Source organism: Simochromis diagramma, unplaced genomic scaffold (assembly GCF_900408965.1).
Source record: "Simochromis diagramma unplaced genomic scaffold, fSimDia1.1 OVJJ01000131.1, whole genome shotgun sequence".
NCBI classification, from domain to species: domain Eukaryota; kingdom Metazoa; phylum Chordata; class Actinopteri; order Cichliformes; family Cichlidae; genus Simochromis; species Simochromis diagramma.
Window position 1 is genome coordinate 9,134,784 of NW_024387200.1, and position 13,128 is coordinate 9,147,911.

Genomic DNA, 13,128 nt, shown 5'->3' on the forward strand with positions numbered 1-13,128 from the left:
GAAAAGTAGAAGATTTGAGGATTTATTATGATTTGTGCCCTCTCTGAAAAAGCCACGAATTACATTTTAGCATTGCATTGTTAAAACACAGCCTTGGGAAAAAACTTGGATCACGCTGACAAGTATTTGAAATATTTATTCAAGTTTGTTTGTCAACCTCAGGTGTCATTTGGACTGCGTTTCTGTGAAAAAATTTGGTTTGTGGTGGGAAATCTATTTTTTTACAATGCAATGTGAAAAAACTATTTTAACAGCAGTTAAAATGAATCCTGAAAAGCACAAGAAAGTAATCACAGTTGAGCCATTTCTGCTTTGAAATTACACTCATTGGCCACTTTTCAGGTACACCTGTTCAGCTGTTTGGTATTGGTATGCAGTTAGAAATGGTCAAAACAACCTGTTGAAGTTCAAACCAAGCGTCGGAAGGGGGAAGAAAAGTGATTTAAGGCAGCGGTCCCCAACCTTTTTTGCACCATGGACCGGTTTATGTCTGACAATATTTTCATGGACCGGCCTTTAAGGTGTCACAGATAAATACAACAAAATAAAACCAGTACCGGTACCAAAAAAAAGAAGATTTATTGATAACACACGGGAAAAGACTCAGGGAAACAGAGTTAAGGATAAAAATAACAATAAAAAAACGATTAAAAACCCTGAAAACCATAAATTTCACACCCGAGCCTCAACTCTCGTGGCCCGGTACCAAACGACTCACGGACCGGTACCGGTCCGGGGGTTGGGGACCGCTGATTTAAGGGACTCTGGATGTCATATGGATTTCAGAAAATGTTCCAATGAGATTTTCCCACACAACCATCTCCGGAGTTTACAGAGATTGGTCCAAAAAAGAGAAAATACCAAGTGAGCAGCAACTCTCTGGGTGAAAACGCCTGTTGATGCCAGGAGTCAGAGGATAATTGCCAGACTGCTTTGAGCAGATAGGAAAGTAACAGTAACTGAAATAACCACTCCTTACAACCAAAGTATCTGTGAACACACAAAACATCAAACCTTTAAGCAGATGAGCTACAGCAACAGAGGACCACACTGGCTCCTATTCCTGTCAGCTAAGAAAAGGAAACTGAGGGTACAGTTCACACAGGCTCACCAAAATTAGATAACAGAAGTCTGTAAAAATGTTGCCTGCTCTAATGAGTCTTGATATCTTCTGATGACTGCTTCCAACAGGGTAATGTAGGGTAATGTGAACTGTTGTTTTGTTTTGTTTTTAAACATGACTGTGAGTGCACTGTACTCTTCCACAGTCACCAAATCTCAATTCAGTAGAGCACCTTTTGTCAGTTTCCATGAGTCGTGAGCTCGAGTTTTTACTTTTGTAATTTCAGTAGTTTTGTTTTCTGATCCTTGTGTTGGATACCTCTTGTATTATCTGTGTCTCTACTTTAGTAATTGATGACTTTAGATTTATTAGTTACCTTCCTGCTCCTTTCCTTACCTCAGGCCTGTGATTCTTTGTGTTTCTGTAAAGAGCTCAGCAATAAAGCTCCCTTTGTGAGATTACTTTTGGTCTCTGGAGTCTTGCATCTGGGTCCACTCCCTGTCTACCACACATCCGAACCGTGACACCTGTGGGATGTGGTAGAAAGGGAGAGAACCATCGGTGATTTGAAGCGAAAAATCTGCAGCTATTGTGTGATGCGATCATGTCAATATGGACCAAAATTTCTGAGCGATGTTTGCAGCACCTTGCTGTATCTGTAACACAGAGAATGAAGGCAGTTCTCAGCTCAACACTAGCAAGGTGTACCTAACAGAGTGTCCAGTGAGTGTAAATGTGCAAGATATTTGGAGGATTGTTTATTTATTTTACTAATAAAAAGCTTAACTATTATCTTAGCTAAATATAATTATATTATCTATTTTAATATATGTGAACATGCTTTTTTTCTGGTAATATGATAAGAAGATTTAAAGATTTAACAAATCTAAAACGAGGCTATCAAAGGTATACAAATATTTATTGGTTTTGGTCCTCTTATCCGTCTATTTCAAACTAAGGGAATAAATTTATCTATGAAGATCGCTTTTTGGATTCAGTGAAACTGCTGTGCCATTTTTGCTGTATTTTGACTTTCAATAGACCAAATAATTTTCCCGTTAATGTAGAAAATAGCTGGCAGATGAATCAATAATTAATATAATTGCTGGTTGCAGCAGTTTGCGGTGTTATGGGGAATTAAATGTTGGAGTCACATTTTGATTCTTGGGTTATTGTAGTGCTACATTTACCACACACATATTTCAGTAATATAACTTTTCTAATAATAATAATAATAAAAAACGTATTTTTCATTATTCTTGAATGGTTAGTTCAAGATTGACTTAATAGTTAGCTTTGGATCAGTGGATTGTAAGAAGCGATTATTTGTGCAACAAGCCATCATTATGTCATTAAATCTGAATCTGTTCTTACAGAGATGCCTCAGGGGGCTTGGAGAAATCACCTGAACTGGCTGAGCAGCTCATTACAGAGACTGACAGAGGAGGAAGAGGAGGTAGACGGCAGAAGCACCAGGTTAGAGTGAGAATGGCTCACGGAGAGAATGTGTTAATGTGTGCCTGCTTCCACCACCCTACTGAATGCCTGTGCGGTGTTCTTATTTCTATTAGCTCTTGTTGAGGGGCTGGTTAGTCAGATATTTTTCCCTTGCCTCACAGTACAGAGGTCCTGGAGGAGTGCGTAGCTTCTCCAAGCATTCATTAGAGCTTATTAGCTTAGGAAAGAGAGAACTGTGGAGAATACAAGTGAGTGGGAAAATGAGTGGAGAAGAAGTGGATAGAGTAGAAAAAAGATATAACGAAACAGAGAAAAGTAGACTATTTAGTCTGGGATTCATGAAAAAAGAGAATAGGGGTTTCTGATTAAAAGAACATCAACTAGGTGATGTCGTGGAGATGGAGACGGATGACTTGATGCCCTTCAGCTGCGGTTTTTAACAGGGCCCATTATCCCCACTGTCGCCTCATTCTGAAGTTGAGTGCAAAATTCCCAAAACATTGTTCGGAGCCAGCAGTGGGAAAGTAGTGTGTTGTGTTGCTCCAAGCAAAGTTGCAGCTGCCAAGGCCCTGCAGAGGGCTGCTGCTGTTCCTATTTGGAAGCCAAGTGTAGAGAGGGAAGATGAGGAGGAGAGCTCTAATGATGGTATTAGGGAAATCTGAGAACGAGATCCTTATCGCTCTTCTGACTTGAAGTCATTCTTGCTGTTGCAGCTGTGAAGCTCTGTTCGCTCTGTTGTACCACTTTGTCTGCCCAAATCTCAATTTCTTTGCCAATATTTCTTCTTTCTTTTTTTACTTTTAGATTTACGGTTCTCATTTGTTATAAAACATTAATCTAACGAGAAGCAGCTTGCCTACAAAATGAACTTGTCTACGAATGATGAGAAAATACAGAGAATATTGATACGTTTCAAGATCATAACCATCAGCTGATTGGTTTGGACATCAAAGGACATCAGACCTTGTTGCTAATTACGCAGAGCCCATCACGTATCGTGATGGCTGAATGACGGTTTTCTAGTTTTGTACAAATGTAGTAGTTTGAGGTGTTGTTTATGATGCTCATCACTAGATCAGACAATGACTTAGATCTGCATCATCTGCATTTAAGTCGCTTTGATCTTCCATTGATCCTGTCAATGGGGGTGTGCTAATTTCCATGGCAGGGACTCAGTTGTGGTTCATTCATAAAGTCCTAATGAGTCAGTTGACAGCCTGCTATCAGAGTTTTTTTTTTCTGCTCCACACTGAACACCAGATTGTTTTAGTATAATTTTGCTCAGTTGCCATCTCAGTTTGACAGCATGTATTTTAAAAAAACAACAACAAACAAACCATCTTCTCTTCTTTATGGCCACTTTTTTTCAATGCTTGGAAAGCAACCTGGGTATAAATTGTTAGGCTGACAGTCAGCAGTTGTATTTTCCACCAGGACTTTGGGGAAGGCTTTGTAGAGGGGAAAGTTGTACATATTCACACAAATACCTTGGAAAAACTGAGACTAAGTTGTAGATTAAGTGCCAAGCTATTAACAAACTGAACCAGACCACCCAAATTACCTTAATTTATCGATATTAAAACCTGTTTATAGCACATAGGTTGTTCCAATGTAATGCCTTGTTTGTATCCCCTGTTAAAAACTTGTGACAAACACCTCACAAACTCTACTTACTTGGTTCTCAGCCACGTTCTGTAGCCTTCATTTTTTTTCTCAGCTGTCAGGCATGTGGTTTAGCTATCATGTAGTAAGTACTAAATGCTGCCTTAAGAAGATAAATCCACAGATGTCACAAGAGGCATCTGAAACTTCTGCAGTTACAATGTAATGATTTTAGTTGATATAATCAGTCATGAATTTTAAAGCATAAATGACCAGCATGTAGGATTTATTGGCATCTTGCAGTTTGGTTGCAGATTGCAAGCATCTAAATACTCTTCCGTCACTCCTCCCTTTCCAAGAGTGAAGCTAAGCCACACAGGAAAGCTCTCTCTATATATATATCCAGTTGGTGCTCTGTCCACTTTGGGCTCCTGTAGACGTATTGCTGGCACAACATGGCCTACTTGATGGAAGAGTATTTTTTTAGCTTACAAAACAAAACAAAACTTCTACTTACAGGTGATTATACACTAATTTAAACATAATCGTGAATCCTATACTTCTTCTAAGCTACAATTCCCCCTAAATCCTACAAACTGTTGGTTTAATATAACTGATGGTGTTTGCTATTGAATTATTCATTTTTTTAAAAAAGAAATTGTACCCTGTGAGGTATGTGTTCACATAATATATGTTCTCTCATGTGGTACAGTGTCTTTTCGGTAACAAATCACATCCCAATCATACCCACTGTTCAGGAAGGGTTCTACTTCTGCTGTTAAATGCTGCTTCTCCTAATGTCCTGCAGGGGGCACCACAACGTGTTTGAGGTCTGGTTCCTGCTGGTTCAGTGTGCCCACTGGGTACAGGTGGCTGTCCAGCTGCTGGTCACATCTGGGACTGAAGATGGTGATCCCTTCCTGTGGCTGTTGATATTCTACCACTACCCCACCAAGAGGTGGCACCACAGAGCTTCACAGCTGGTGAGTTTGTTTGTTTTTTGCATAAATCATTTTTCCACTTAAATAATTGCTTAGTAAGTGTTGAACTGATCGATGCAGATATCTCCGCCCCGTCATTATAAACTAAGAAGGCAACCGGGGATCTTCTTAAATAGACTTTGTTTGAAAACCAGTTTGTTCCAACTATTTCTCTTCTTTTACCAACACTGCGGCAGCTAAGTGCTTCAGCATAACTCGGCAACATAACATCGAGGATAGTCTGTTATTTGCAGGTCTGTTGTTGTTGAAAGCAAAAGAAACAATACAGAGGGGCAAAAAAGGAATAACACATTAATGAATTAATTATGGATGACCCCTAACTGAGAGGGAGGGAGTGAGACAGTGGTGAAGAGAGGGAGAGAGAGAGATAGATGAGAGGGCTGGGTGGAAAGGGTGATGTAGTATTGATTTCTCAGTGAGTGTCTGGGCCAGCTTTGCCTGAGTTTTACCTCTCTGTCTCTTGCTTGTCCGCCTCCCATCATAACCCTTGGAGACTCCACCATCTCCTCTACTACAGTTGTATGTTCTTCTCTGCTAGGCTTTCTTGTTGTCTCATTTTTGAATTAGCAGTCTGTTTGTCATTTATTTTTTTACATGAAAGACACCAGAAGACCCGTTAAATCTGACTTTGTTGAAATTGAGCATGCTCTCTTTCTTTCTTTCTTTTCTTTCTTTTTAAACATCTTTCCCACCAGGCACGGGCCAAAGAAGCTTGGAACCACATACGCACTCTTTTCTCAGGCGCAGCTCATCTTCTTCCCAGCGACCGCCTGCAGTCACTGGGCACGCTGGTTTCACCACAACCTGAGCAGCAATCATTTGCTCCATCATTGACTGTCAGCCTTTTGGTTAATGTTGCCGTTTTCTGCCAGCTACCACCAAGTGGCTCAGCAGAGGTTTTACAGGCGGTGAGGAAAACTGTTTCTCTTCTGTCATTTTCAGATTATTGTTCCATCCAGTTCTTATTAAATGCAAAGCTCAGTATGCATAATGCTTGAAATCCTGGACCTTAGATACAAGCTACTGACAAAGAAATGCTTCAAAGGGTCCATTTTATAGAGAAAGATGTTAATCATTTCGGCCCTCCTTTCATGCTGTATGCAAGGTTTGATCTGAATGTTCTGCAATTTAAATCCATTTAAATCAGGAAACATACATAATTAAAACTTGGCTAGTTTTCCCCTCAAAGTTGTGTCCTTGGGACACCTATAGACTACTTCCACACCCTCTGCTAGTTTTCAGAAGGTTGACCAGTCAAACTCGTGCAAGCTCCTGTGTCAAACTGGCCCAACGTCCATGTCCAAGGTCATTGCAGTAATGATAATTAAGTCTCAGGGATAGGTGGAAGGGTCCAGGAATTACTGGCTACACCAGCACAGTCTTAGCCCACCACCCATTCAAGCTGAAGGGTGAACATTTTGACACACTGGATCATCTCAGATACATACAGTGGGGCAAAAAAGTATTTAGTCAGCCACCGATTGTGCAAGTTCCCCCACTTAAAATGATGACAGAGGTCAGTAATTTGCACCAGAGGTACACTTCAACTGTGAGAGACAGAATGTGAAAAAAAAATCCATGAATTCACATGGTAGGATTTGTAAAGAATTTATTCGTAAATTAGGGTGGAAAATAAGTATTTGGTCACCTCAAACAAGGAAAATCTCTGGCTCTCACAGACCTGTAACGTCTTCTGTAAGAAGCTTTTCTGTCCCCCACTCGTTACCTGTATGAATGGCACCTGTTTGAACTCATCATCTGTATAAAAGACACCTGTCCACAGCCTCAAACAGTCAGACTCCAAACTCCGCCATGGCCAAGACCAAAGAGCTTTCGAAGGACACCAGGAAAAGTATTGTAGACCTGCACCAGACTGGGAAGAGTGAATCTACAATAGGCAAGCAGCTTGGTGTGAAAAAATCAACTGTGGGAGCAATCATCAGAAAATGGAAGACATACAAGACCACTGATAATCTCCCTCGATCTGGGGCTCCATGCAAGATCTCATCCCGTGGGGTCAAAATGATCATGAGAACGGTGAGCAAAGATCCCAAAACCACACGGGGGGACCTGGTGAATGACCTGCAGAGAGCTGGGACCAAAGTAACAAAGGTCACCATCAATAACACACTACAACGGCAGGGAATCAAATCCCGCAGTGCCAGACGTGTTCCGCTGCTGAAGCCAGTGCATGTCCAGGCCCGTCTGAAGTTTGCCAGAGAGCACATGGATGATACAGCAGAGGATTGGGAGAATGTCATGTGGTCAGATGAAACCAAAGTAGAACTTTTTGGTATAAACTCAACTGGTCGTGTTTGGAGGAAGACGAATACTGAGTTGCATCCCAAGAACACCATACCTACTGTGAAGCATGGGGGTGGAAACATCATGCTATGGGGCTGTTTTTCTGCCAAGGGGACAGGACGACTGATCTGTGTTAAGGACAGAATGAATGGGGCCATGTATCGTGAGATTTTGAGCCAAAACCTCCTTCCATCAGTGAGAACTTTGAAGATGAAACGAGGCTGGGTCTTCCAACATGACAATGATCCAAAACACACCGCCCGGGCAACAAAGGAGTGGCTCCGTAAGAAGCATTTGAAAGTCCTGGAGTGGCCTAGCCAGTCTCCAGACCTCAACCCCATAGAAAATCTGTGGCGGGAGTTGAAAGTCCGTGTTGCTCGGCGACAGCCCCAAAACATCACTGCTCTCGAGAAGATCTGCATGGAGGAATGGGCCAAAATACCAGCTACTGTGTGTGCAAACCTGGTAAAGACCTATAGTAGACGTTTGACCTCTGTTATTGCCAACAAAGGTTATGTTACAAAGTATTGAGTTGTATTTTTGTTATTGACCAAATACTTTTTATGAGTTAACAGCGTAAATTGATTCACGTGGTGCTTCATCTTTAACGCAAGTCTGATAACATGACGAGTGCAAGATTGGTCTGAAAGAAGGTGGTGGTCCATAGAAACTATTTTATGTTAACAGCTGTTTTTTAAATGTGACTTTCTTTAACTCATTCACTCACACAGACACACACACAAAGTAGGTACACCAGCACTTTGCATAACCTACTGGGTTGGAGGGTTCAGTGTCCTGCACCGGTCTTTTTTTCTACAATTTCATTGTACATGTACAGTGACAGTAAAGTGCTTTTCTATTCTAATCTATTCTTGGACATTTGGACAGGTTGAAACATGGATCAGATGCAGCCATCTGAGAATATTTCTCGATTCTCTTTTTGACAAAGTCAATCCTGTGGCAGGTCTTTAAAGCCTTTAAAACATATATGAAGTCTGTCATCTTTATTATGCTTTAAAAGTGTAAAGTTTGGAGAAAAAAGTGACATGTAATGCCCAATAGCAATACCAACGCTTTGGGAATGTGAACCATTCCTAGTATTTAATGCCTTTCAATCCCGATCACAGATCTGAGTGTGTTTTGTATAAAAATGGGCAAATACTTATTTGAAAAGCTTGTCTCACACTATTAACTATTAGAAAACAGTTATATGTTTAGAAAATATTTATTTTTAAAATTATTTTATTTTTTTAAGCACAAATACCCTAAAACACCCCCGTTCATTCAAGTTCAAGTTCATTTGCTAATATAAGTCATTAAAAAACACAAACTTGTTCATTACTGTTGTACAGCCTTAATAGTAATATTCTACATTAGATGTTTTTCCCCCTATTAATACATTTTTATATTTTTTATTTTTTTTTTACGTTTAAAGTCTGAAATAAAATAAATTGTCCCGCATTTGTCCGTCCGTCCTGTTACTCTTACCAGAGTCTTTTTGGATAGCTCCCCTCTATTGGTCCGCTAGTTACATGACTTACAGTAAGTTGTATTAGTGTTTTGGAGGGAAATCCTCTATAAAAGCCAGAGTAAACATCAATCTTTCATCAACCGTTTTCCCCCCATGTTTCAGAATGGTTCACAGATGCATTAAAGCATAACCTGTACACCCTGTTACCCTTATTTACAGTGTAAACAGATATTATTTTGTAATTCCGATCACATGGTTCATAAACATGTTAAAAATAATGTTTATGGTCTTCATTTGCTAGCCTGTTGTGCATCACATGAGGAATAATGGTTGATTTAAGCATAAAACGTCCACCCTGTTACTGCTTTCCACAATAAGAGGGTGGATACACAGGAATGGGCAGGTAGATCATTGGTGTGATATGCACATTTCTGTGTGTATTTGAAATGTATTCAAAACCATGAGGTGAAAAGCTGTTTAGTTTGAATAATCTTTCAGTGCATTCATATAATATACATTTTTCCATATTTTGGTATCTAAACCCCAAAACATCTTAGGCAGCAACACTGTCCATGTAAAGGAAGAATATTAAAAATTAGGTTTGCTAATTGAAGATAAAATAAACTGACATGATTGTATTTCTATTTTTTATATTATACCTTGTATATAAAATAAAACTTATAACAAAGTCAAAATGTATAAATGGCAGTGGTTGCTGTAGCTGTTGTCATGATTAAAATAAGCAAGCATGACGTGAGGCTTTATTTTGAAGTACTTGTACGTTATCATTTCTTTGCTTAACTAAAAAGTTATTTTAGTATTTCATTTTTTATGTGTCTCATATGCATCAAATCTAATGATGTAACATGTACTTTAACTTACGTGTGAATGTGGGAAACACAAGATTTTTCTACACGTTCCAATATTAAGAATTATCTGGTGTCATATTATAAACGTGAAGTCAGGTTTCTTTATGATTATGCCCATGAGACGAGATTTGGTTTTTCTGGTGATGATTTTTGGCCCAGTCACGGCAATAACGGTTTTTGTGTGTGTGTGTGTGTGTGTGTGTGTGTGTGTGTGTCAGTCCAGGTGGTGGATCAGTCTGGTCTGCTTGATGAAGCAGCATGTGTTCTCAGCTCACTGGAGCTCAGACTAAACGAAGGATGCTGTTTATCAAGAGACACAGTTCATCTAAGGATCAAGGAACTTCAAAAGACGATAACGCAAATGCATTCAGAGTGAGCAATAGGCACACACGCACAATTACATACAAAATTGTACAAAACCACGCAACTGTGAGCTCATCCCTGGGCTTTTAGCTCATTTGCAGAATAACAAATAGCCATGCTCTCTTGTTGATATACCGTGGAGCGGTGACAGGACTGTGTCAAAACAACGGAGCCAGGTCACAATTAGACATACGCACACAGAACACAACTGCCGAGGCCCACAAGGACACTCTGCGTGACAGATCACGCTGCATAGCAGCAGCAGCTCGTACGACGTGTCAGAGTCCTCCCACTCTCATAATTGCCTCACAATATAAATCCTTCATGCTACACATGCCGACTGTAAGACGTAGGTTTGTGGGGAGGAAAGCCAAATGCCAGTTATCGACGTGTAATTACTGTTTCTGGCTTGAAAAACATGCTCCAACAGTGCTGAGTGTATGATAAATGTAAATGATTAATGTCACTCATGCAGATATTTCTGTATGTACTTGTACTGTATGTAAATAGCTTTATTGTTTGTAAAGCTCAAGGTCTAGGTCACATTTGATTTAAAACTGGAAGCAAACGGTGCTTTTAGATTACACTTACTGTTACTACTAGCTGACTGCTGCTGGAGTTGGACAGAATGTAAACAAATACATATGCATGTGCATGTATTTATGCAAACTATGCATGTATAGTTTGTAGAAGAATTAATTTTTGGCTTCTTTTATTATTCAGGAAATAGTTTTTGTTGTATGATGCATCATTCAAATGAAAAATTAGAGTGATTTCTGGAATTTGTGTGCTTAAAAATGTCATTGAACCATTAAGTATTAGCAGAACATTAGTGCTGCGCTGTTTTTTGTTATTTTTATGCTCTGGATTTGTGAAACAAAAGATATACATCCTCATATTAATCAATTAAATGCACTTGTTATGAAACACCTTATTATAAGTCTCCTCGCCTTCTTATCCTCTGCATGTCATAGTGGGACATAAGGCCACATCAAGTTCCCTCCACGCTGAGCTTCCCTCCAGGTGTAGCCCATGTCCTGTAGCTCTGCCGCAACATTTCTCCTCCAGGTGGTATGGAGTCTGCCCGGCTGTAATAAGTGTCTCGGATGTGTAATTTACATATAAAATCAGTGTAACATCCACGAGTGCCTGACTAATCTTCAGCTTTTCTCTGTTTTGTCTCTAAAACAAAAGCTGTACACGGATTTTTAACAAAACATTTTATTTTAACATAAACAGCAAATACAAAAAATCAATTATACACAAACAGGTTTGCCGTTAGTATCTGCAGAGCAGCACATGTAGAAATGCCCTGAGAGTTGCCTGTTTCAATACAGAAAAAAACCCGAAAAAACTCAAAAAACATTATTCACCTCAAAGAATTTCCAGTCTAAACTCCAAAGAACCGAATCGTGACTTTAGACTAAACAGACTCACACTTACACACACACCTACACAAACAGACACTAACAGCAGCTCAGCTTGGATGAACATGCAGTGACTTTTCCTTGAAATATGTTTTGTTTTGTTTTTTACATAATTACATTATTTCTTTTCTATTTTCTCTTTCCACACCAACAATACAACATCTCATAATGAACAGATTGTATAGTTATGGGTTACAATTCACTTTTCCCCTTTTCAATTCACTTCTTTTCCTACATTTAAATAGGAGAATGAAATTGGATTAACTGACTGGTGGGAAATCAGCAAACAGTCAAAAATTGAGCCAAATTTGACGGATGAGGTTACTCGTTGTCCGTACAAATATTTTGTGTGTAACTGAGTCATCTGAAGCTGTTAATCAATTTATTCATTAACCAAATATATTAAAATGTGCAGAACTTTCCATTTTACTGGTTAACAATTTCCAGTCACTGGCATTGTACATTAACCCTCTGAGATCCAAGTTGCAATTAGTTATAAAAAGCACGCCACTTCCAAAGATGCATAAATGCATTGAGTTGCTGTCATATGATTGGCTGATCAGAAATCTGCATTTAGAAGCAGTTGAATGGGTGAACCTAACAAAGTGGCTGCCTTGGCAATCATGGAATAAAGACAATAGAGACTCTATACAGACCCATCACACATTATGTCTTATTTTACACAAATATCTGTTTCTTTTTTCATATGAGGGGATCGGGATTAACACCTTTGATGACTCAGTCCTCAGAGGGTTAATAAAATATGAATAATTACTTCAGCTGACCAGCAAGTATACCAGCATTCAAGCCTCCGGCTGACTAATTGTGCACATATCTAGCACATACCAGCTATTTCTTAGACTTGAATGAACAGAACTGCTGTGCTCCAAACTTTGCCAGTTGGCCTTAGTTGCAGAGCATAAATACAACCCTCTGGTTTTCACACTGCTGAGCTATTCTGCAGCATCCAGGCAAACGAGCAGGTGAGTGCTGGACTCTTGTGCGGCTGCTGTGCCAAACTCCTGTCTTTCCTGTCTGTAGTCAGCAACCTGGAAGAAAATGAAGAATATGTTCACACAGGAGCCTTACAGAACATTTGGTAGATGCTTACAATGCTCTAACGGGTTATCTATGTGCTGTGAAGACAAACACACAATGCAGGTTTTAGTCTGGTCTAAGGAATCCAACGCAGGTGTCATTGGCTAAGATGCAGGACATACAAGTAGAAAATATTTCAGAATTAAATAAAACACATTTTTATATCCTAAAAAGACATTTTTCCGTTTGCTCTCAATGTCACCAAGTTCAAAATCCAAAATATTCAACAAAAACAATGACAACAGTACATTTAAAGTGTTAACCAATATCTTTCTGCAGCCAGGTTTACCAAGAAGTCCCAGGCCTATCACACAGATGTTTTTTTAAATACATTTGCTCCCAAATATTTCTTCACCTGTTAATAAAACGATGTAGAGTATTCTCTTAAAAAAATATAGTGCATTTCATCTGACTCCAGCACCCCTGCTGTGTGGAAGCTGCCATCCCGCCATGGATCGATCGTATTTCTAAA

At 39.4% G+C, this 13,128-nt stretch overlaps 2 protein-coding genes across 3 annotated transcripts in view; one reads left to right on the forward strand and one right to left on the reverse strand.

The window, feature by feature from the left end:
• fancc (FA complementation group C) overlaps positions 1 to 11,056 on the forward strand; it is a 35,634-nt gene extending 24,578 nt beyond the window's left edge. Inside the window, exons 12-15 of the mRNA XM_040051124.1 lie at positions 2,440 to 2,539; positions 4,932 to 5,106; positions 5,820 to 6,032; positions 9,992 to 11,056. Coding sequence (XP_039907058.1) covers positions 2,440 to 2,539; positions 4,932 to 5,106; positions 5,820 to 6,032; positions 9,992 to 10,144 — 641 coding nt within the window. The 3' untranslated portion in view covers positions 10,145 to 11,056. The remainder of the gene's footprint in view (positions 1 to 2,439; positions 2,540 to 4,931; positions 5,107 to 5,819; positions 6,033 to 9,991) is intronic.
• A 280-nt stretch (positions 11,057 to 11,336) lies between these two features.
• The window catches only part of LOC120745911 (aminopeptidase O (putative)), an 88,795-nt gene continuing 87,003 nt past the window's right edge, over positions 11,337 to 13,128 (reverse strand). For both annotated transcript variants that reach the window (XM_040051121.1, XM_040051122.1), the window contains exon 18: positions 11,337 to 12,607. The gene's annotated coding sequence lies outside the window, so the exon portion shown is untranslated. The remainder of the gene's footprint in view (positions 12,608 to 13,128) is intronic.